Source organism: Oreochromis aureus, linkage group 1 (assembly GCF_013358895.1).
Source record: "Oreochromis aureus strain Israel breed Guangdong linkage group 1, ZZ_aureus, whole genome shotgun sequence".
In the NCBI taxonomy this organism is placed as follows: domain Eukaryota; kingdom Metazoa; phylum Chordata; class Actinopteri; order Cichliformes; family Cichlidae; genus Oreochromis; species Oreochromis aureus.
The window spans coordinates 27,579,105-27,603,208 of record NC_052942.1 but is presented as its reverse complement, the minus strand read 5'-3'; the positions used below and the strand labels follow the sequence as shown (position 1 = coordinate 27,603,208).

The 24,104-nt window shown below is 39.4% G+C and overlaps 3 protein-coding genes across 3 annotated transcripts; 1 reads left to right on the top strand and 2 right to left on the bottom strand.

Annotated features, from left to right (window-relative positions):
* Nucleotides 1-215: 215 nt before the first annotated feature.
* tfb2m (transcription factor B2, mitochondrial) lies at nucleotides 216-5,812 on the bottom strand. The gene is made up of 10 exons (XM_031730897.2): nucleotides 5,656-5,812; nucleotides 4,300-4,609; nucleotides 3,693-3,882; nucleotides 3,412-3,503; nucleotides 3,110-3,263; nucleotides 2,692-2,840; nucleotides 2,311-2,400; nucleotides 2,147-2,206; nucleotides 1,907-2,055; nucleotides 216-1,293 (listed from the first exon to the last, which is right to left on the bottom strand). Exons 2-10 carry the CDS (start codon nucleotides 4,585-4,587, stop codon nucleotides 1,104-1,106), a joined length of 1,362 nt encoding a protein of 453 aa, XP_031586757.1. The 5' UTR covers nucleotides 4,588-4,609; nucleotides 5,656-5,812; the 3' UTR covers nucleotides 216-1,103.
* Nucleotides 5,813-5,980: 168 nt separating this feature from the next.
* On the top strand, nucleotides 5,981-15,399 carry LOC116313271 (saccharopine dehydrogenase-like oxidoreductase). Its single transcript, XM_031730898.2, has 12 exons — nucleotides 5,981-6,412; nucleotides 8,370-8,482; nucleotides 9,948-10,028; nucleotides 10,759-10,888; nucleotides 11,027-11,076; nucleotides 11,256-11,386; nucleotides 12,253-12,370; nucleotides 12,588-12,707; nucleotides 12,839-12,895; nucleotides 13,022-13,133; nucleotides 13,342-13,423; nucleotides 14,091-15,399. The coding sequence occupies exons 1-12, from the start codon at nucleotides 6,214-6,216 to the stop codon at nucleotides 14,179-14,181; spliced, it is 1,284 nt and encodes a 427-aa protein (XP_031586758.1). The 5' UTR covers nucleotides 5,981-6,213; the 3' UTR covers nucleotides 14,182-15,399.
* Nucleotides 15,400-16,308: 909 nt separating this feature from the next.
* gcfc2 (GC-rich sequence DNA-binding factor 2) lies at nucleotides 16,309-23,816 on the bottom strand. The gene is made up of 18 exons (XM_031730899.2): nucleotides 23,427-23,816; nucleotides 22,757-22,858; nucleotides 22,058-22,288; nucleotides 21,685-21,930; nucleotides 21,359-21,459; nucleotides 21,012-21,163; nucleotides 20,573-20,756; nucleotides 19,604-19,727; nucleotides 19,465-19,516; nucleotides 19,187-19,284; nucleotides 18,675-18,874; nucleotides 18,316-18,460; nucleotides 17,916-18,037; nucleotides 17,708-17,784; nucleotides 17,385-17,451; nucleotides 17,150-17,296; nucleotides 16,926-17,062; nucleotides 16,309-16,617 (listed from the first exon to the last, which is right to left on the bottom strand). Exons 1-18 carry the CDS (start codon nucleotides 23,752-23,754, stop codon nucleotides 16,485-16,487), a joined length of 2,646 nt encoding a protein of 881 aa, XP_031586759.1. The 5' UTR covers nucleotides 23,755-23,816; the 3' UTR covers nucleotides 16,309-16,484.
* Between the last annotated feature and the right edge of the window lie 288 nt (nucleotides 23,817-24,104).

Genomic DNA, 24,104 nt, shown 5'->3' with positions numbered 1-24,104 from the left:
AATCAAATCAAATCTCTTGTACCTCGTCCTACACAATGAGAAATCCCCCCCCCCCTCCTGTTTTTGGTCTCAAAACGCTGAAAATGTTATCTGAAATAGCAGCTAACATTTTTATGTTGTTGTGATAGATTGAAGAGTATGTGCACAAAAAGTGACACTTTTTGCCATAAAAAAACAATTTTAGCATCAATTCATGCTCATCAGTTGGGAAAAAATACTGTAAAATAATTTATTTCATAATTGTTTTTTGCTACAGATGTATTACATGAAACCAGACACTTGTATGAGGTATAAGCACATGATTGTTTAAAGACAAAACTAAAATCAACAGGTTTTTAATGATCAGGATAGCAAAGTAATGAATTTAGTCAGTCCAAAGCCTCTACACTGGTGCAAAAATAAACTGAAACATCACTAAGTTATTTTTTTCCTCCACATATGAAAATTCTGATTTAATGATCAGTTTAGAAATCATCACATTCACAGCTCACACAGTCCTGAAAACATGGCATTACACACATTTTAGCTTACGGACTTGCAACTGATTACACAAAAGTATACAAGACAGACGCCACTCGGCACTCCTTGATCAGTATCATACGTAGGGGTTTTGTTTGGTAAAACTGCAGCGGTACTAGTCGTCGATTACAGCACATGCAAAATTAAGAAATTTTGTATCCTCTTTTGAACAACCTATTTGGGTATTAAGAGAGATTCTGGTAATAATGCAGAAACTTAACTGTTAAGACCGTTTTTTACTTTTAATTACAGTGGCATTTTTTCCTTCTCTCATTGCTAAAGACCAAGTGTCATATTTAAGTGCGTTTCTCTGAAATTGCACCTCTTGGGAATCTCAGTTCATCGAAACATTTATTTGACGTCCTTCCTCCGCGGCTCTGAAGTTTGTAGAGTTTGTCACAGTCACGTTTAAATAATCTCAGTAACAAATACAACTGTGATAACATCACAACTGCATCTCTAAGTTCTGTATCATTATGCCACATATTATATTATTATCATTATCTATATTACATCATCAGTATATCACACGTCTTTGTGTGCACACTGTAAATCTATACATATATGGTCTGTTTGTCTAGGTTTTAGCCCCAACCCTCCCTCTGTGTGTTCTCCAAGATTTCTTCGTAAAGCCAGCTCTGTGTGAATTCCTGGCTCTTGTCCATCAGCTGGAACAGTCTAAGATACTCCTCTGGAAAAACGTGGCCTGTCAGTATGTCCTCCGACATGCCCATCTCTGATAACAGTTTACTGCCACTGTCTGGTGACCAGAGACTAGAAAACAAAAAATAAGAGACACAGTAAGGAATAGCAAAAGAAGCTCAAAACCACTCACCAATGATTGGCAGCTCACAGATTCTGTCCACTATTATTTTCTTCAGATGGAAATGGCCCTAACTTCTGTTAGAAGCACTAAAGGCATGGTGTATTACAGCTGAAGAGACTGCACAGATGATACTTGCTCAAACTGTCCTAAATGTTTCCGCCTCTCAAGACAAACACCATCCTGTGTAGCTTATAAATCCTGGAACTGCCCAAATATTTGAAACTTTCAAAGACATTTAAGACTTTGTCAAAGAATCTGCAGAAAAAGATATCTTTGGATTAAATTATGGTACTTTTCTAGGGTAAGAGCATCCACCCTGCAATAATCAAATAATCAGTACACTTTGGTTCATGTTATTAATAGCACAAAGCCTTGTTTTGTTGAATTGGAAAGAAAGTTGGCAACAAAAAAAGCTCTCAAATATGTGGAGTGTTTTTTTCAAAGTAACTAGACCGGTGTTAAACTGGTGTGTGTACAGTTGTTACAATAAGAGCACATCTCTAATACACGTGCAATATTTTGGCTATTTAATCTCGACAGTTCAGTGTGTGCACTGCTTACTTGAGCCTGTCAATGAGCTTGACCTTCCTCTTTGCCAAACACTGTTTGATCATCATCAGTAGAGTTGATGCGTTGGAGGGGGTCAGTCCTGCAGAGAACAGATCAGCCCGTGGGCGCAGGCGCACCAGGCACAGGTGATCATTTGGAAGCTGAGGAGAGGATGAGGGGAAATGTTATAATAAATATAAAACACAATCAAGGTTACCTAATTACCGTTATTGAGCATATTCCCTTCCTTACCTTGCCTTTAGAGCTAGGTACACCTTGCCTTGATGACACCACAAATGACTCCCACGGCTCCTGCAACACAAAAATGACAAAAATTTCTATAAAACATCCGTTTAAATCACTTCCTGGTTTTCACACAACTGCATTAATAGAAAGTGGTCTGCCTCATACTGTACCTTGTGCAGTAGCTCAATCTCACAGGCCATCTGCCAGAGGACGCCAAAGGCTCTGTAGTACATCATTTCACCAGGACGCGCCACCAGTTTCTGATGGAGAGATAACAGTTGTTGGATATTTTACACAAGGATTAAAGAAAGTCAGATTAATGAGTGAGCAGACACTCATCGCAACTACAGGTTGTGTTATCAGCATGAATATGATAATGCAGGGAAGACTAGTACAGATGCAACTTAGCTTAAAGCTGCCCCCGAATAACATCAGGAAGTACAAGAATATGTTTAATCTACATCATCCAACCAATTAACACAAAAATACAGGCTGATTTATACTCTCACACAGTCATTTCTACACAGCTTAAAATACTGTTGTTCAATTACCAGGTATTCCTTCTCACTTATGAAGAGGTTGAGCTCTATTCTTCCATATCTGTAGACAGACAGCCGCTCAAACAAAGCATAAACCATCTTCAGCAGCATGCCACGCTCATTACGCTGCGGCAGGATTCCCACCACCTTCACTGGGATGTCTAGACAAAGCCATTTTACCAAAAGACACACTTTAATGGGCTGGTACAAAACCCATGCAATGCTGTGAAATGTGTTAAAAGCTGTAAACAAAGTATGAGCTTATTCCTTTTTTTTTTTTTTTTAAATATTTCAAGACTGAAAAAGTTCCTGTTATGAATTTTTTAAATTTTGTCTGCTCCAATTAGGATTCAAGGCACTATTGAGCACAAAAGTAAGTAGTTTGCAGTGAGAGGGGAAGGATAAAAATCCTTCTTATGTTTTTCCTCACCATCAGTCCAAGCAGATTCTGAGATTCCCAGGTCAGTGAAGAGTTTATCGGTGAACATAGCTGGGGGTTTCACATTGCCAAGACCAATGGGGTCTAGTTTAAAGTAGTCACAGTGAACTACTTCCAGCTGACCATCAAGCCGGCCTTCTAGCTCCTAGAAAGGGGAACATTTATTTGTGTGGATTATACATCAACGAGAAATATTAACTGGTGACATATGACACTTTACAATTTTTAGATTAATACAAGGGACTTTGTAAAGATACAAAAAGCAGTATTATGATTGGAGATGTTAAAGTTACCTGCAGGTCATGTAGAAAAGACCTATCACCTTCAAGAGCAACAACTCTCTGAGCTCCAGCATTTAACAGAGTCCTAGTCAATACCCCAGGACCTGAAAAAGGAAAGCACAAATGCAGCTCATCAATAATAAGAAAGATATAATCAAATGTTATACTATGTGTTTAAAAAAATTACAAAACAAAAAAAACAAAAAAACAAAACAAAAAACCACTAAGTTTGTCGTCATCATCTGTGCAGAGATGGAAGAATGCTGCCCAACACTGTAGAGATAAACACATACCTGGGTTACATTCAAAGATAACAGTTTTAGCATCTTGTAGATCAGGTCCTAGATGCTGTGCTACCAGATTAGCCAGGTCCGGGTCCACTATGAAGTGTCTGATTTTTTTGCAGGCCTGAGCTCGTCGTACATTCTCCTCTACCTCCCCAAGGTCTAGGAAATCATACTGGCACAAAGGACGACACTGGCCCTGTAAGAAAACATAAATGCACATAATGGGTCAACAGCACTGTCAGTATAAAGAGCTCAAGTTATACTAAAAAACTTGAGTTGTTTTCATTATTTTATGGAAAAAAAAACCCTGATGTACGCATCCATTTTCCAGGAATGCATACTTTTTTGTACACATCGAGTGGATCAAGTAGCCTTAAAAAGCTACAACAACCTCAAATCCAGCAAAATATGCTGATTTTGTGCAGATTGTATTGTACGTACAGGAATGCAGATACTGTCAGATAATAGCAGTAAAAAATAAAGTTGATCATAGACCACAATGCTACATATAAATATAATAGATACAAGTATGAAAGTGCAACATACAATTACAAACAATAGAAATGCAGTATACACCTATAATCTTCAATCAGAGTCGAAATAAATTATCTACCTGTACAGCTACAGCAGACAGGTTCCTGTGTGTGAGTGCAGACGATGGGGACGTCCTTTCTGCACGGGGCTGTTGAGAGTTTGGACCAAGTGAGGGCCGACCGGGACCCAAAGACAGGGAGTCCAGACTGTAGGCCCTCCTTTGAAGCACAGACACACCAGAGGCACAGAGGCCAGAGGGACCCACAGGGGTCGACACCGCCTTGCTCAAACAGGATTGACCTCTGACAGTATGGCAGCAAGCAGAGCGGAGCAGTAGCTCCACCACTCTGCAAATCTGGGTGGACATGGTGGATGACCTTTATGAGAGGCTACAGCACAGAAAGAGAAAAAGAAGAATCACAATAACTATAATTACATCAAATATTATTAAAGGCAATAGGGCACACTCAAGGTCACCTTATGCAGAAAAGTTAAACACATGAGAATTTAAAAAAAAGAAAATATCAAATCAATAAAACAAGTTAAAATATAAAGGGTGGAAGACATGAAGAGTAAATATGCTCGTTTAAACAGGTGCATTTTCAGACAGGAAAGGGAATGGCATGGATGGACTCCAGAGGAAAACCAAAGTAATGAGTTGCAGTAATCGATGCCAGACGTTACCAAGGTGTGAACACACAGGTTCTTAACCCCACAGGGAGGGAGAAACTGAGAAGTTTTCAAAGGGGAGGGGAAAAGTGTTACATTTGGAAAAAAGTCGGATTTGGTGCCTATGAGGGGAACCTCTCAAAGACGCTGGAGAACAAGGATTAGAATTCCTGAAGGCAAATACACCGGGGCGTGGGTGAGAGACCGGTGGGAGGTTTGGTAGACCATTAAAGCTGTGTGTCAGCAACATAATTATGGAAACTGATATTAAGTTTAGGGAAGACGAGACAATAAGGGGGGAAAGAAAACAAAAAAAATATACGCATAAACACGAATACGTTGTAAGACTAAATGTCATTTCTCACACATTCTTCTTTTACCTACTCTTGCTCAGCTTGGTGGTCAAATACCCAATTTCAAGAATGTATAATAAAATAATCGACCGCTAGCATAGATAATTTCACGATTTTGCACTCTGGCAAACACTGGTGCACCCAAGTCAGAACAATCCCATCTGATAGCACGTGGGTGGGTTTTCATAAGCATATTAACACGTGCTGACTTTTACTTAACCTTATCACCATCACCGTAGAGTTTACGGTGGAGCGCACACATATTGTGTGATTTTCAAAAGGGCACAAAACAACCTGAAACCGAGAGACATTTTTAAAACCTAAATTTGTTAGCCGAGAGGCTAGCAGTGCGCTAACCTCTCTTAAAGATATCATATCGAACGGTTATGTAATAGTGAAAAACGCGAGCATACCTCACTGCAGATTATCCAGCAGTTGCTCCAAATCTGAAGACATCCAGACTTTAACGTTTACTCTCGTCTATCTGCTCGCTGGAAAAACTCTGTGACATTGAGCCCACCGCATCCTGACCCTGCGTGCCTTGTTTTTGCAACACTCGTGGCGTTAAAGACGCAGCTGCTCTCGTCACTGACAGGCGACAACTGCGTAGGCCAATCAGAACACTCGAGGAAGTAGTCGGCCTAATATGGCTAGCGCAGAAACACTTTCAAAAACAGGAATAAATCAATATAAGTTACACATATTTCACAGAAAACTAAAAAATAAATAGAATTTTGTCCTAAATATAATATAATAACTCCAGTTCCTTCGGAAGGAATTGTTTAAATAGCTAAAAACTCCCACTGCTGTCAATATCTACTAGCATATTAGCATATTATCCTGCTACGGAAGTAGACCAAGGAGCGCCGTAAAAGCGCACGCAGTCTGTCAGGCTGTCAGACTGGAGCCAGGATCCTGGTGCAAGGGCTGCTTGTGTCTGTGCGAGCTTATCCAGCCTGTCTGCTATCACTATGGCGCGTGTGGAAACATCTTCAAGCAGGCCGTACCATCTGGTTATCTTCGGAGCCTCCGGGTTCACGGGTCAGTTCGTGGTGGAAGAGGTGGCCCGGACGGCGTCCGAGGGTCCAAAGGGGAGCTTGAAGTGGGCCGTGGCCGGTAGGAGCAAACAGAAGCTGGAAAAAGTTCTGGAGCAGGCCGCCGGAGCCCTCAGTATGTATCCTATTGATCCCATGAGCTGTGCATATACAAGCAGATAGTCACTAAAATAAGGGTATTCTTGTTGACTTAAACATTTAAGTTAAATGAACTGAAAATTAAAAACTGAAAATTATAAATCCGTACTTTATAGACCGTTTACATAATAAAATAAAGATATAGATGAAATGCATGCACTTTTACTTCAATTTGTTAGCGCAAGAAGCCTGAGGAGGAGAAATGAGCGCATATGCTTATTGACGCTGGGATGTCTTCACAGAGCGTTGTTTGCGATTTAAAAATAATAAAAAAAATTTAAATGTAGGGCTATAGTTATTGTTTTCTTAAAACAGGGTTACATTGAGTTTGCTGTGACTTTGACCCTCAACTCTGAGCTCCAAAGTACAGTAAAGCTGATGTTGCAACCAAAGGTTAATCCTTAATAATTCTTCTTCTACTATAAATAAGATACTTCACTCTGTTAAAATTCAAAATCTATGAGTATATTTGGTTACATGCTTAAATCAGCTTGCAAATAATCAAATTAAAGTGTTTATGAAGTAGTTTTGCCCCTTGTTGAAACAGTAAGCTGTAAATTGTTCTTATCTCGGCCTCTTATTGCTTGATCAACTAAATAAACATTATTTTGATTAACATTTCAAAAGAAATAGTGAAGTGTAATTCCTTCAGAGAAAGAAACAAAGATGCTTCGCATGATTATTTTCTTATCTGATATTTTCCCAAACAGAAAATCCAAAAGTAAAATATCATCAGTTTATATGTCAAATAATCAATAGCATGTGGAATTCTGCCATTGCTGCTGCAGTCACCAAGCAGAAATAGAAATACTGTTCACAGGAATATATTCAAAAATGTGGTGTGGAATAACAGATATATGCTAAACATATTTAGAATGGCAGTAAGTTTCCAGGTTGATGATTTGTATCTATGCAACACGCTAAACAAGGATAATTGAGTCCATCACTAGCTGAAGATCAGGAAGCTATTCTGTTGTTGTTATAGTGATTCAAGTTTCCAAAGGATTAGATTGTTATTCTATTGTCCAATCCTCTTCGGCTTTCTCTTCAGGGAGTGTGCAACAGCTGATGGAACATACCAGTTCGCTGTACTATCCCCGTCCATGACAGCACACTAGTCCAGCCTCTCAGTGAGCACTGAAGATGGCTTGTGTGTTTGTTTGTCTTCTAGAGGCTTTATATAGTTACAGTGGCACATTTTAAAGTTACTCGTGCTGTTTAATGTCTTAGTTATTCAAGATATTTCTTCCAGCCTGTGCAGCATCTGCATTCCTTTACACTATGTTGTCCTCGTTTTCACCCGAATGGTGTACAGAGTTCTCACACATTTGCATTGGTCTGTTGGTTAAAACTCAAACTCAGGAATAACAAACCAGTATATTTTACACATAAGTAATATTTTTCATCATTCCCTCATTTCATCCAGTTTGAAACAATCATCATAGCTCCTCTGCCTTTTAAGTCCTCTTTCTTCTGTTTACGTGCCCATTGTAAACAGAAGGTCTGAACAGCAGGTGGGTCGGTCTGCTGCCGAAGCCAGGGGCATGTGATTGTCATATGAAGAACAGTCTCTCCAATTGACATCATGCAGATCCAAGAGTAGAAAAATCTTTGAAATATATCACTTAGAACGGTTTAAAGCCTGAGCATTTGGCTCACCAACCTCATTATATGAAACGGTGTTGAACATGTTTCATGTAATTTTAACAGTATGACAGAAAATGTTTACACAGACAAAAATAAGTGACCGACTTTGCATATTTGCTCGGATAGTAGTGTGATAGCTGTGGTGTAATAGCACTGCCTGTGAATATGCTGCCAGACATATTCATTGGACTTCCATATAAACAAATGAAAGTCCAGTGAACTGGACTTTGATTGGTTTATATGAAACAAATGAAAATGCTGTTACTTATGTGTCTTTGTGTGTGTAGGTAAGCCTGAGCTGAGGGCGGAGGTGGACATCATCGTGGCAGATGTCGCGGAACCAGACTCCCTTGCAGCCATGTGCAAACAGGCTGTGATTGTTCTCAACTGCGTTGGGCCTGTAAGTTGACAGTTCCACAGAAGCTTGTGTTTGTGTATTATTACTTGCTCCATGTCATGACGTAAACTAGTTTTCTCTCACACAAACTGCCAAGATTAGTGTGATGGCATCCTGCTTTGGCATAAGAATAAGTTATCACCCCCATCTCTTTCTCTTTCTCCTTCTTTGAATCTGTCTTTCTCTCTCTTTCTCTCCCTCTTTCTCTCTCACAGACACACACACACACACACACACACACACACACACACACACACACACACACTCAGAGCAGCGTTCACTTCAGCTTACATTCACACAATGAAGGCTACTGACATGTAGCACACAATAGCTAGCATTATGTTATCCTGTGCATCATTCAGGTTTAGTTTTTTGAATCAAATTCTTCGACTACAATAACCACAATTGTAATGCACAGCAGCACCCTGCCAGCTTTCTTCAAACTCAGGCACAGAAGCCAACAACACAGTTTGTTTTTTGGGTTTTTTGGGGGGTTTTTTTTTTTCCATTTGCTTCCCTAGCTAGAATTTCACAAATGAGCAATAATGTAATGCATTCATTATTACGAGAGAGAAAAAACTTTATCTACACTACAGGTGTAAATTGTAGTGTTCTTAGGAACTGCAACTGGAAGTGTTGTTTACAAAGAGGTGAACCTGCTCTGCAAGTTGGTCTTTGTAGTTTAACTTGAATAAACCTTGCACAGAATATCAGAAAATTAAGAAAAATCTTTAAATGTCAACTCAACATCAAAATTATTTGGATATACTGGACTTGGATAAATTAAGCTAGTCTTTTATTTAACCCCAAGGTTAAAACACATGAATTACTGTGTTTCAGCAGCCACTACATGAAAACCTTGATTGATAACAGTATCAGAAAGATTTATTTTTAATGCACAAATAGAATTTCAAAGCTTAATAAATCAAAATCTAATATAATGCATTAAGGAGCTCAAGCCAAATTTAACAAACACAGGTATTGAAGTATGAAGCAGGAAAGGTTTTCATCAAATGTTGTTGCTGCCTGTCCAGTAAATGGTGCCGTTTGGTGCAGTCCATTTATTATCTGTAGTCACTGTCTGTAAGTTTCATAACTTTCATATAATAAAAACTTCACACCATAAGCTTTACAGATGTAGTATTTCTGGCATATCTGTTGTTTTTATATTAGGTTTTGCTTGCGTACCTAAAATAAACCAGTGTGTTAACACGTGGCAACGAAGTGAACAAGTTCAACAGGATTTGCTGCAAGTTGTTTTTGTGTGGAAAGCCAGTAAAGGATCGTTTCATGTTGAACAATCAGGGGGAGCAAAGACACTGGTACCTGAGAGCAAATGCTACATGATGTGTGCTGGAGAAGATGGATTTTCACCTGTGCAGCACAAGGATTTAGCAGTGGGGAAAATGGCCAATTTTTAAAATTGTGAAAATTAAGTAATTCAATTAGTTTCTGTCTGTGTTTATAGTACAGATTCTATGGGGAGCCAGTGGTCAAAGCCTGCGTGGAAAATGGAGCACACCATATTGACATCAGTGGGGAGCCTCAGGTTTGTACTGTAATGTATGAGGGTTTCCTCGGGTTTGATGTTGGCTTGAGGAAAACACAGATGCTGAAGCGATTTGATTTTTCTGCAATAGTCTGCATGTTTCTAAATTTAAGGTAGACCTACTATTTCTCTTTCTCACTCACACACACTGGTAAACATGATTTAGAACTGTGCACAAAGCTAACATTCAGCTTTAAAAGTGTTTGTTTGGAAATAAATGGGAGATGTGCTGAGTTTGATGCTGCAGCTGGTTAGACAAAATAATTTCTTACTGGGTCCCATGACAGCAACAGCTGCCTCACTGTCAGGTGCTCATGTGTGACGCAATAAGGCCTACTGTAACACAGATGCAGGCGCTTTGGTGACCCGAATTTAGTGTTTTGTTGTGTTTTTTTTTATTAGGTTCATGTGTATTCCCAGACTGTTTCTCATTTCCAAAAGGTTGCATGAAAGCTACATGAAACATCACACCACCTTCAACGTATCAGGACAACCCTCCTTAAGAATTGAGAACATAGTGTTTTTTGCATTTTTAAAATTTAAAAAAAAAAAATCTTTCCTCCAGTGACAGTATATTTAGATGTTTTTGACAAATTGTCTTGTTCATGCTTTAATTAAAAAAAATACTAAAGTTTCCAAAAAGGTTTTAAAAAATCTTAGAAATGTAAGACTTTTTGTGCGTGCATGCATGTGTCTGCCTTAACTTGAGTTTCTTTCTGCTGTTATCTAGTTTCTGGAGGGCATGCAATTGAACTACAGCAGCCAGGCAGCTGAAAAAGGTGTTTACATCATTGGGAGCTGTGGATTTGACTCCATTCCTGCAGACATGGGGGTCCTCTACACCAGAAACCAGTTCAAGGGTATGCAAATAGTGACACAGTCTACACATTCAGTATACATGCTCATATACACAATATTATTCAAATTTAAGCCCTCTTTGACAGGGCTATGGAGTTAATGATTTAATGATATAAACTTGTGTATTTGTTTATCCACAGGCACACTGACTGCCGTGGAGAGCTTCCTGACTGTCAGTGCAGGAGCTGAGGTATGTGTCTGTGAACCAGCTTGTTGTTTAAGCTTCATTACACACATTCTTCTGTACTTGTGCTCAGTAATTTTTACAAGTTTACATTTTTACATGTTTAAATATGGTCTCCATATGTTATTTCACGTGTGTGTGTGTGTGTGTGTGTGTGTGTGCATGTTTCTGTTTTCTTCTGACAGGGCGGGTGTATCCATGATGGCACATGGCAGTCAGCCATCTATGGATTTGCTGACAGCCAGAAGCTTCAGAGTCTTAGGAGAAAGTTTAATCACAAACCTCTCCCCACGGCTGGCACAAAGCTTAAACGCAGGTACACAAAGCAGTAATGCTTTTATTTCTGAATTTAAATTATTTTTTTGGTTTGCATCAAATTGCCTGCCTCAGAGTAAATATTGCAGTGGATAAATATAAAACTACTGGCTGGAGACCGTATAAAGGATGGTTGTAGGAATTTTATTCATTCTTATGTCAATGCCAGTACTTATCAGTACTCTGAAGCTGATACTAATCAGCAGTATTTGTTACCTTGACTTGAGGCTGAGATGGCTTCATGTGGAGGAATGAGGCTGCATGGATAATGCCATTACAGCAGCCATGTTCAGATATTTAAAAAAAATGTAGTACTTGTGGCGTTTCTACATTTATCAACTACATTTTTACACACATGATACTAAATTCTGCTGTGTTTGCCGCACAGCATCTTTAAATGTGATCACTCAACACCAGAGGTTTAAACATGGGAATTCTAACATTGTAACCATGTTAGAATGAATTAACATTACATATAAATCTTTAGCGACACCATTTGGATAAAGGCTTAGCAATTCTTTGGTTCTGATAAGAATATACCAGTACTAATTTGTTACCTGTCCCATTTCAAGAGCAGATGGTATGTTGTGAGAGCTTTCTGTGCATCATGTCAGAAAGCATAGCTGGCAGCAGTTATGAACCACTGTATGCATGCAAGCAGCTAATAACACAGATCTGATGATTCCTCTGATAGGATATAACATTTCAGTAAACTGATGTGTAGATGCATATATGAGTGTGTGTTTAATATAACAGAATGATCGTTTCAGTGTTAGATTCTACAGTCCCATAGTGCACAAACGAGCATGTATTACACCTCGCCCCACACATAATTTTGTGTAATCACTGAAATGCTTGTATTTGTAGGGGAGCGTTGTTCTACAGTAATGAGCTCCAGCAGTACTCTGTGCCCTTCATGGGCTCAGATCCCTCTGTTGTGAAGAGAACTCAGCGCTTCCTGGCAGAGGAATATGAAGCCACTCCGGTCAGTCTTTTATTTATTTACTAGTTAGTTTTTCTTTAATATCTTTGTTTTTATTTAACATCCGGGGACCACTTTACACACATTGTACTTGTATTAAATGTCTACTGCTGATTCACTTGTAAAATCTCATGTGACGACGCGGTGTCCAGGACACAGCAATCTTGTTTTTTCAGATTTGTGCCGCTTGTATTTCACTGCCTCTCATCATAAACTGCAGGTCCAGTATGGAGCATATGCAGGAATAGGAGGTATCGGAAACATCATCAAAATGTTGTTTGCTGGCATGATGTTCTTGTTCTTGGTCAAGTTCAGTTTTGGACGGAATCTGCTCATCAAAGTAAGCTAAGCCACAAAATGTGGTTTACTGCATTTTATAATATCAGTCGTCTGTAATTGTACAGTATAAAATACATCATGGGTGTTTGGAAATGCTGTGACACTCCTCTGTTTTTAAATCTTTGCCTTTAGTACCCAGAGTTCTTCTCCTTTGGAATGTTTTCGAAGGCTGGACCAACTAGGAAGCAGGTAGAGCACAAACAGTCTGAGGCTTGCAGACTCTACAGTTATCCTTAAATCCATGTGAAAATAAAACAGAACAAAAAAGGTTATGTCTGCTAAAAAGAAGTTGTTCTGTTTTCTGGCATGTTTTAGATGGAGGCTTCATCCTTCCAGTTTACCTTCTATGGAGAGGGCTACACTGAGGAACAGGACACCTCCCAAGGAAAACCTAATGCGAAAATCCGCACACGGGTTCAAGGACCAGGTAATCTGAAATTAAGGGTCCTAGTCTGACACAAGATTTTGTCTTTGATGCAATCACCATGCAGCAGACTCTTAAAAGTCCTTGAAAACAGGAAACATGGCACCATTTCTCTGGAGTGAAAGGAATACAAATTAGCCCAGGTAGCCAGCCTGGCCTTTCTTTGCAATGCAAGTCTAATACTTGTGTAATTTTTCTTTCTGTTATTCAGAGGCTGGATATGTGGCCACGCCCATCGCCATGGTTCAGGCTGCTCTAACCCTTCTCAACGAAGCTGCAGCCGTGCCTAAAAAGTGAGTCAACACTCCCCCACATCCACCGCCTGACCTGGATGTGACTTCATACTCAATTATGAACCACACCGTTCATCCACCCAACATCCCTCTCCAGCTTATGAAATTCAGGGTCACAGGGAGGGCTTAAGCCTATGCCACCTCTCATAGGATAACTAAGAGAGACAGACAACCATTCACATTCACATGTAAGGTCAATTTAGAGCACATGGGGAACATGCAAACTTCGCACAGGAAGCAGTGCAGCATTACTGTGCTGCTCACTCTCTGTGATAGCCCTGCAATAGACTGGTGATCTCTCAAGGATGTACTCTGCCTTTATCACATGACAAAACATATCAAGTATATCTTACCAGTCTATGTAAATAATAATTTAAACTCACTCCCAAAGAAAATGAATGACTGAATTTACTCAGAAACCAGATGGAAGTGCATGCTGTTAAATGGTGCTGTGAAATGTGAGGGTGTATTAGTGTAAAACAGCTTCAAAGTTCAAAATATGTGCGTGAGAATGTGGAAAATGTCATATATTGCTTCAGCATTTGAGTCACTGTCATGATTCAGTATTAGTGAATGCACAAGCGTAATGGTTTTATGTATGAGTGAATCTCACTTGATGACATTTCTGGGACTTGGTCTAATACAGTTATATTTGTGCATTTTCCAGGGGAGGAGTATATACTCCAGGAGCTGCGTTTGCAAAGACCACACTAGTCGACCGCCTCAACAAGCACGGCATCCAGTTCTCTGTCATCTAAAGTTTGTTCTCTCCCTCCTGCCGTTCTCCAGGTTTTTGTGAGCACTTACTAATATGCATAACAGGAAGTGAAAAGTTTCCAACATTGGAAGAAAGCGGTTTAATCACAAGACCGATGAGTTTCAGATGAAGTCCTGATATTGTTTTTTTTTTTTTTTTTTTTTTTTGGTGTTATTTTTGACATTTATTCTTTTCACTTAGTCAGAAACTTGCCTGTCTCTTTTCAGCTTGAATGTATTAAAGTTCTGCTTGCAAAACAAAAAAAGCACAACTGTGGCAGTGTTTTCTAGCCAAGGGCGGTAAAACAAATGGGTTTCGCATGGTCCTCCACTAACACAATTTCTGGTGACTTGAAAAAGGAATTCTGGAAAGAACTGGATTTACTTCACATCTTTAAACACAAACTGTAAAGAAAGCATGTTAAATTATCATCAGACTAAAAGAAATTGGTTAGGCACACTTTCTATGTGCAACAAATGGAATAAAAAGAGTCTTGTTGAAGTTGCCACACAACTGGGATTTACTTTAAACAGAATGGGACCAATTGGACTTGAGGAAAAGGAAAAACTCTCATGCTCCGTTCAGTTTAAAACAAAGTATTACTATTTGCAGTAGATTTGTAATGATTTTCGAGGACTGCAGCTGTGGTGAACTTCATGAAACACACCTCTTTCTTGGAAAGTCAACTTCTGCACTCTAAGCATTGTAGCATACAGTAGCTTTATATGTACAGCAGTAATACTAAGTAGCATTAACATGATAGCTGTACATATTTTGTTCTGGTTGTGTGAAGTAAAGCCAATAGTAGAGGACAGACCTGCTGTGTGTTTATGTACATGCCTGCCTTTCCTGGCCTGTCACTGTAGTTAAAATCTTCCTTGCTTGTTGGACTAAATGCTTGTTTTGTTTTGTTTTTTAAAGGGTAGTTCCTTTTAGCCTGAATTTCCAGGGGTTCACCTTCAAAACGGTTACCTTTGAGCATTGTCAGAAAAGCTGCCTGTGCATCAAACAGCATGAGTTACTCCATGAAACCGAACAGGGCCTGTAAACATCTTTTCCTTGCTCCCTTTGACTGGATTAGTTTCACCTGCAGTGATGATTTTTGTCAGCATAGACTTGTTTTTCATGTTTGGGTGTTATGTGCACGTGGCAAGCTGTTTTGGGGTTGTGTTTTGGTGTGCTTTGCTTTGCTCAGAAATAAAGCCAACTCCGCAAATAATTACAAGTCTTGTATCTTTTTTCATGCATCACAGGAACATCACCTGCATTTCCTGTGAAGTCAGTTTACATTTTAGAGTATGCACTAGTAGTACAAGAAAGTTTAAGAGCTCTTCTACGAGCAAGTCCTGCCACTTGGCAACTATCGTGAAATGTCTTGAGATGCCTATTTGGGCAGTTATTTTTAAGTATTTTCTAAATCACATTTAACTTCAAAGACTGTGGAATCACAAGTCAATCCTGATTTTAAAAAACTGAACTGATACCACCACACTTTGGAGAGTTCTCCCATAGACATTCTTTGCAACATGAGTTCACTGTTTCTCTTGTGTATCTGGAGCTTTAGTTACATATAAAGTGATCAGTTTTATTACAGCTGTCTACTAGTACACAAACATCCCTCAAAAGCCTGAAATGATGCAAGTGATTTTGATGGGCTTTCAGTATATTCAATTATTTTTACTATTGGCACAGTAATGTCTAAAATATGTATTATAATTGTTAAAAAAGCAAAGTTTTCAAGCAGTAAACCTCATGTGGTTAACTTTTTTTTTTTTTTTAGCAAGACCTGACTGAGCTCAGTGCTGCGTACAGTATTTAATGTGATCTGACAGATGATATTGGTATTAACTAAAGAAAAAACACCCTGTCAGCGTGAAAGCTCGTCTCCTTCCTTTCTGTCCTTGCTTCAGATGTTTGTCTTGTCAGCATCTGTTCATAAGAAACCAGACAATTTAATAAGAATACCTCAACAGGATTGTCGTTTGTGTTGAGATGTCAGTGAAAACTCTGGTGTGGAGTGGGATTAAAGAGAAAAGAAGTTTGTTGTGCAATTTAAAACACCTTAAACGGCAAAGTTTTTAAACAAACAATCACAAAAGTCATTTATTCATAAAAAATCCAATTATCTTGTTCAACAGCGACATATTCACGATTCCAAATCGTAGGAATGTGAATTATTTTACAAACAAGTGTTCATCTCAACTATTGCTTCAGTCAAGGTGGAGCATACAGTTTTGTGCACGCCACCTCACATAGGCGGTTGGTATTTCAGTTTGAGCCGTCTTCCTTTGATCTCTTTGAGACTCATGCAGTCTCTGGGTTCAGCAGCTGATGAGAGTAGATGGCATCTTCATAGTGGTATTTTTCTGCTATGGCCATGATGGAGTCGTGGCATCTGATTGTACTCAAAACCTTCAGTAGGTCAACCACAGCAGACCTACAGCAGAAACACATGATTCTGATTACAACATTTGTGGGGTGTGGGGTGGGGAACCTCTGCACAAACTTATGAAGATAATGACTATAGAAATATTGCTGTCACACTGCAGGAAAGTCTCCAATAGCTTGTGTATCAAGTGAAACATATAATCTCTAGCAATATAAAATTAATTTAAAAAGGGCATCTATTTGATGTCGACTTATCTTACTGTTACACTAATCAATTTTTCCTCCCCCCAGTTTTCTATGATCAAGTCGACCTTGGTGGACAAAATCTGTCTTTCTTACGAAAACATGTTTTATTACCTGGTGTTTGGATCTTTGGGAGGCTGCTGTTTACAGATGGCATGAACTTTCTGAACTATGTGGTTTCTGAAATTCTGGAGCTGAGGCAAACAGGTGCTCTCCCCTTCAAACCAAGACGGGGGTAGACCATCTGCTATCTGAGGAGGGAGCGAGGAGTGATAAAGCATCATTATCAATGTCAAACTACTATGTAGGACAACAACACCTGTGATGCATTCAAATACCTTTTTGCATGCATAAACAGCATTGTTGGACAGCGTCTGACTGCACAGTGTGGTCATCAGGTATCGGTTCAACAGCTTGTCCAGCATCAGTTCTTTCAATACAGACTCAGGGAGCAGTAAATCCCACTTCCCCATGTTGCCTAGGAGCTAAACGAAAAGCAATGCAATTGCTATTAGCATAAGAAGTTTGAAAATAAGGTCAAAATCTGACACAACACAAATGTCTAAGCAGTACTTTTACAGCTGTCCAGAACTGCTGATCTCTGAAGTGACGCTGAGGTGAAGACGCCTCTTCAAGAAACCTGAATAGAACATCAGACAGTATAAATACAGTGCAAATACAACAGGCTCAAAGGACCATATCTGACTATTAACTGACAATTTTATCTAATGACTGAAGAGAGTTTTAGATACATTTCCTTATTTAATACAAGGAAGTACTATTCTTTGTATCAAAAGGGTGCAAGGATGCAAAATGCAGGTGTTGTACTCAACACCTGCTTTCTTATTGGTTGATATTCTGATATTCATTTTTAAACACATCAAACAGAAACCCACTTTTTGGGGTACAGGGGAATAAAGACATCTTCATCTACACAGCTTCTCAGCCTGCGAACCAGAGCCTCTGTGAATGCCTGAGTGGGAGACAAATACACAAAATATATCTGAAAGTAAGACGAAATAAATAATATACAAGTTTAAAATAGTAAAAGACAACAGGAAAGGTGGGTTTTGTTTTGAAAAAATATGTAAGTGTTGGCTTTACCTTGACTGGTTTGGTATGCTCTCCTTCAAAGATAGAATAGTCCTCCTTCAGACTGTGGCACACATGAGTCAGACAGACAGACTGTTGGTGGGACATGGGATCCCACACCAGCTCCACATAGGCTGAAAACAAAGACACACAAAGACAGGCAGGGTCAGTATTTGACACATCTCATGTCTGTAGTTGAGGTTATTATAATGTGCATATGGATTTTTCAAAGACCAGCAGAGAGCAATCAATATAAAAGGCTCAGATAATACTGCCTCAGATTAAATCATGAAATGGATTTTAGTTTAAAAATGAAAGAGTAATAACCCCTATTTAGTCCTGTACTTGGATGTTTTTGCTCTCTTAAATTATGGGGAAAGTCACAGAGCACAGATCATTGAGTGCACAGTACCAGTCATTTTGGGTACAACGGTCCTTTCTATGACGCTGGACAGCGTCTGTCTGTCTGTGCGCTCCAGCTCTTCGTGGCCATGTCCATGACAAAAGGTCTCCACTGCTGTGAACCACGGGAGGTTTTCAAAGTCTCCACTGGTATCCTGAGACACACCAATAAATTTATGGTTATTGTTGCATATTATGACATCATAACTAATGGCAGCTGTGTTTACAGTTCAATTCCCCAGACATGGATTAAGCCTAGCCCTAGATCACAAACTTTTTTTCTTTTTTTTTTAAATGCAGGTCTTAGTCTGGGAGTAGGGTTAATCCATGTCTGGCAAACCCTCTGTATGCGTACACATGTTCAAGTACTTTTAAAGGGTTCCACGCCAGCAGCTGATGCCTGATGATGGGGTTCAGCAACTTGGGCAGACACAGAGAGATATAAGCATTGTGGTAGGACTCCGAGTAGCATTCCCTCCATTCTTCAAAGCGAGACAGAATCTTTTTAACGTTGCAGAAGTCTTCTTGGACATCAGAAAATACCGCCTTAGACCTCAACAGTATGTCAGCTGGAGCAGACACAGAAAGGGGAAGAAAAGAGAGACAGATAAATACACACAGGCATCAAGCAAATCAGGATTTTCTCAAGTTTATGGCCTAAAAACTAAAACAGAAAGCCGCAAAGAGAGAACAGAGTTCCCGTAATAAATAGAAAATATATATACATATATATTTATATATATATATATATATATATATATATTGCAGTCTTGCAGAATTTAATTGTATTATACTTCGTTGTGTTTAAGGTACACAGTTTTAACAAAGCCTTCGCCTACAGGTTGATGCTCATAACAGAGAGCTGAACAACCACACCTCACCTATTTTCTTCTGCAGCTGCTCCTCCTCTTCTGCTGAAGGTTGTGTGTCTTCAGGCATATCAAAGTCTTCCTCAGTTTTACCACCGACGCTTACCTCACTGCAACACAGAGACAAATATTAAACCCATATCTGTGCAAGACTAGAGTGGAGTACCTGCTCAAATGGATGCATATACTTCTTTTTCTAATACATGAACAGAATAAATTAAACAAAGTACATAAAAAGTAACAAACCAAACCAGGAAATGTAATCTTGAAAGCTATTTCATTACACTCACCACTGAGTTTCTGATCCATTGGCTGAACTTGCACTCTGCTCTGCTGTGTTATCTACAAATTACATCCAGTTAATTTAAATATTACATCCTGAGACACACTGCACAGTAGGTTTTAATACACGTGGAGAGACACACTCACAGCTAAGCTGCTGCAGGTGATCTGCCTGCTCCTTAATCTTCTCTCGTCTCTGAGCCAACAGCGCCTCCATCTGGTCAGACAGCAGAGTGTGCAACTCCAGCTCCAAAGAGTTGATCTCAACAACCTTCAGCAAATAAAAGGACAGTCGCCTAAATTATTGATTATTTATCTCGGATAATTTAGTCAAGTATTGAGAAAAAAAAACAGATAATGCTGTACTGGTTCATATCATATGAATACACAGTAGAACAATGTAAAGCTTAAATATAAACTACTCTTTTTTTCAGTTGTTGCTTTATTGCCCCCCCCCCCAAAAAAACAAAAAAAACTGAGGAAATGAACAATAAACAACATGGGGATCAACCAAACTGTAAAATAAAACTGTTGTTATTTGCCCAGATTTCATTAATGGTGTGCCCCTGCTTTGGATCCAACATTAGGAATCAGTTGATTGCAATCATAACATTTTAATGATTTATGTCCCAAAGAGACAAATGGATCTTAATTGTTTCTTAAATAAGCAGTCTTATTATTTCTTCTTGTTAAAAAGGGAGTTTTTCCTTCCCAATATCGCCATGTGCTTGCTCACAAGGGGTCATCTGATTGTTCTCTGTATCATCGTGGGGTCTTTACTTTATTATAAAGTGCCTTGAGGTAAATGGTGTTGTGAATTGATGATATACAAATAAAACAGAAAAAGTAAGGAGTCAAAAATGTCCATGTAACTACAAGATGGTTTAGATGGCGGTAAAGATAAAACAAAAAGAAATATGCCTGTTTTGTTAGATGTGTTAATACAGAATCACATAATTTAAAATGATGGAATAAACAATAAAAATATTCCAGGACTGCTAACTGATGCTAACTGTTGGGTCCTGCAGCATACACTCAAAGGCACGCTGATCTATGAAATACCATAAAGACACAAGTAAAAATGTTTTTAGTAAATGTTAACTTTTCTTTTCTGACCTTCTCCTGCAAACACTCCACCATGTTGTGGACATAAGTCGTCATGGTCCTATAAAACTTTAACTGCTTCTCTGAGGAGCTTTCCTCCAGATTCTCCAACGAGGTTTTAGCACCCTCAACATCACCCTCCATCCTTCTGAGCTCTGCCTGGCGTGCTCTGTACACCTCCTTCAATGACTCAAGTCTAGGGAGAAAAAAATATTACAAAGTGGAGGAGTTAAGTGTACAATGGGGGCGGAATGTGTGTTGCATGTTTTGGCAGTATGGAGTAATAAAAGCACCATGTATAAATGTAATGTTTATTGGCCTCTGGAATCATACTAATAGGAATTACTACTGCTGTACTGCTGCTGCTGTATCATTTAAACATTTAATCCTAATCTGTTCTGTCATTAATATTTTAAATCGTTATAGTGTGTGGAATAAAGAGCAAACTAACTTTCCAGCGATCCTTCTCTTGACCGTTGAGACAGTGACAGGAGGAAGCATCTTTGGAACTTTGACTCCTGCAGATTTCCTTTTCTGTCTTCCTCTGTCTCGCCTGCTTATACTACTGCTGCTGTAGCTGCTGGAGTCACTGCCAGATGGGCTCTAATGAAAAATATCAGGATAAAAGGAGGATAAAATGACGTCAACACAACAGAACAGAGACAAAAAGCAATGACAACAGAGCAGTGCAAAAAGACACGCATAAAGGTATAAAACCGGTGGATAACTTACATTAACAGCATTTATAGGTATGTGCTTAATGAGAATCAAAAACAAGATGTTAATGGGCCCTCATACCTGCTCCCCTGGTCGTCTCTTGACTCCCTTCCCAATTTGTGTCTCTTCCCAGAGTTCCTGCTCCTCCCCATCAGTCCCTGACCGACTGCCATCACTTTCTCCTAAAATACACAGAATAGGACATTTAAAACTCAGTTTGGTTCAAATCCATACGCACTATTCAGACAGGCCTATTGTGACAAATTTCACCTTTCTTTTTAACTTAAACAGCTTTAATTGTTTTATTTTCATGCTTCCCCACCTTTCTTCTTCTCTCTACACCTGCCATTTCTCTCTCTCTTTCTCACCTCCTCATACTATTTTTTCTGTATCCCGCCCTCTCATACCAAGTTTCTCAGCAATTCTTTCCCTGATGCTCCTCATCCGTGGGGCAAACTCGATTCTCCTCTCGTGATCATCCAGCTCATTATCATCATCGACTCTGTCATCTTCATCCTCCCTGCTGTAGTGATCTGGGGTGCTGCCAGCCGAACTCTGGCCATCTCTGCTGAGGGGAATGAATTCTTTCTGGGTTCGATTGGCACGACGCCGTCTCTTGGCTGCCTCGATCTCTCTAGCATTGGGGATATTTACTGCAGGCACAAACAAAGCAGAAGAAATTTAAAAACACAGCCATGAATCTAGATTAACAACTGATGATTTCAATCAGATCATGTAGTCCTGACAAACTGAGAGTCCTTCTCTTTGACAAAAACATACCCGGCGTATAAGCAGAACTGCTAGAGTCTGAGGCTGAGCTGGCTGAAGGAGATCCCACTCCACGTTCATCGCTATCACTGTCATCATTGCTCCCATTATCCTTGTTATCATTGTCATCATCATCATCATCATCATCATCATCATCGTCATCATCATCCACAGAATGTGGTGAAGCCTGACTGCTATAATCTTGCCTGGGTGAAGGAGATGATGAGACAGCACCACCAGCACCTGAAGGTGGAAGAGAGAACAGAAAGCCATTGATTTTAACTAAAAGACATAAAAATGTTTATTCTGTCTACTCACCAAAAATGTGTTCTGGTATACATTAGATATTGGAAAGAATCTATATATGTAAACCCTTAACAGTATAATCTTAAGATTAGAAAGGATTAGAAAAATAGTCATTTTGGTTTATTTATGACCAAAAGGGGCTTGAAAACACATCAATTTCTGTTAAATAGGTTACCACAGCCTCATTGCCTCTACCAAAATCATCTCTAAACTACAGATACTAAAGCAGGAAAAATCCTGTAAACACATGGATCTCTTGCTGTCACTTCCCTACTCATCACTTCCTATGGAATGGATGCATTCTTTTGGATACACTTATCGCACCTGTCCAGTGAGTGTATTTAATGCACATATACTGTATTCAAGATCTGTTTCTAAGGGTCTTTTTTCCCATCATGGACCTACCTGTGCTGATGATGGTCTTGGCAGGCGGAGCCTCCTTCTTCTTAATTTGGAACAGAACTGCTTTCTCAGATGACTTCTTCAATTTAAAGGTAGACTCCTCAGCTATGAGAAGGTGAAACAAACCAGAATTACATGCTGTTACACTGGGCAATCACCACCAACCGCTATCCTCTGTTAGGATGATCAGACCACTACAAACTAAATGTTGGGTATTCCAGCTGCAGCTCTGTCAGTTAATCCTCACTGGGTTTCAATATGGATTCCCCCATAGATCAGCTTTTCTTCATAAGTCACACATTTTTAGGTGGGAATCGTATGTTTTTACTTTTGCAAAGTAGAGCCACACAAATTGTGTGACATTGTCTCAATATGTGGGAAATGGTGTCTATTGTCACCTTCGGGTCCAATAAAGTAAAACACATGGGGTTTAATAGGCATGTGGGGAGATGATACATGTGGACAGATGACAGGGAAAACAGTGACAGTGGATAAAATCATTTAGGAACTCTATGAACTGTCACTGTATCTTTGAGGTTTAGGTTCTTCACCTCTTTTGCCAACAGATAACAGGAGATTAATATTTCCAAATTCCTAACGTTGCTCTAACGTTGTCAGTGAGCTGAGGAGTAAAAGATATCTACCTTAAAGCGCCTCGTTTACATTTACTTACATTCCTTATCATCGGAGAAACTCAAAACAGAGGTTTCTTTCTTTTTGGTCCCCTCCTTGTCTTTCTTTCTCTCTTCTCTTTCTTCTGTCGTTTCCACGCTCTCCCCGTCTTCTCCGTCACTGGTATCCGGCTTCGGAGGCGTCGCTTCCCGCTTGGAGCTGCAAGTGATGCCGCGGCTCTGCGCGGCTTTAAGGGGCTTATTTACCACAGCTGGAGCGGTTTTCTCCGGGTTTTCCTCTCCTTCTTCGCTCTTCTTTGGCTGGTCCTCATCGTCGCTGGAGCAGTCTTTTCGTTGCCGAAAGTTTCTCCGGGGTTTCTTGTTGAACATTTTGCTCCACTCACCATGGAGGTAGCAAAGTTGTAAACTAGCCGTAAACCGCGAAAATCGTTTGAAAATGTCGCAAAGCTGCCGCAAGTACGCCCCAAGGGAATATGGGTAATAGAGTACATGTTTAGTGTTTCAGAAGAAAAACGCTTGCACATTAGTAAACTAAACACAAACGATGATATTCCACAGAAATAAATAATAATAATTAATAATAGTTAGCTATCTCATTAAAATTACTACATAAAGCAGCGCTCTGTGGGAATAAACTGGAGTCAAAACATAACCTGGGATGAAAATAGCACTTTTTTTTTTTTTAACTTTACAAGGTTAGAGGAACCACACAGACACAA

What these genes read in the sequence shown, in the direction of transcription:
- gcfc2 (XM_031730899.2), bottom strand. Translation starts at nt 23,754, where the DNA reads ATGTTCAACAAGAAACCCCGGAGAAACTTTCGGCAACGAAAAGACTGC. An exon ending in CGTTGTACCCAAAATGACTG is followed by an intron (nt 18,038 to 18,315) that starts GTACTGTGCACT and finishes CTTTGTTTTCAG; the next exon opens with CCTATGTGGAGCTGGTGTGG. An exon ending in ATTCCCCTGTACCCCAAAAA is followed by an intron (nt 17,452 to 17,707) that starts GTGGGTTTCTGT and finishes TGTTCTATTCAG; the next exon opens with GTTTCTTGAAGAGGCGTCTT.
- LOC116313271 (XM_031730898.2), top strand. Translation starts at nt 6,214, where the DNA reads ATGGCGCGTGTGGAAACATCTTCAAGCAGGCCGTACCATCTGGTTATC. An exon ending in ACATCAGTGGGGAGCCTCAG is followed by an intron (nt 10,029 to 10,758) that starts GTTTGTACTGTA and finishes GCTGTTATCTAG; the next exon opens with TTTCTGGAGGGCATGCAATT. An exon ending in GACGGAATCTGCTCATCAAA is followed by an intron (nt 12,708 to 12,838) that starts GTAAGCTAAGCC and finishes CTTTGCCTTTAG; the next exon opens with TACCCAGAGTTCTTCTCCTT.
- tfb2m (XM_031730897.2), bottom strand. Translation starts at nt 4,587, where the DNA reads ATGTCCACCCAGATTTGCAGAGTGGTGGAGCTACTGCTCCGCTCTGCT. An exon ending in AGAATCTGCTTGGACTGATG is followed by an intron (nt 2,841 to 3,109) that starts GTGAGGAAAAAC and finishes GGCTTTGTCTAG; the next exon opens with ACATCCCAGTGAAGGTGGTG. An exon ending in TACCTAGCTCTAAAGGCAAG is followed by an intron (nt 2,056 to 2,146) that starts GTAAGGAAGGGA and finishes TCCTCTCCTCAG; the next exon opens with CTTCCAAATGATCACCTGTG.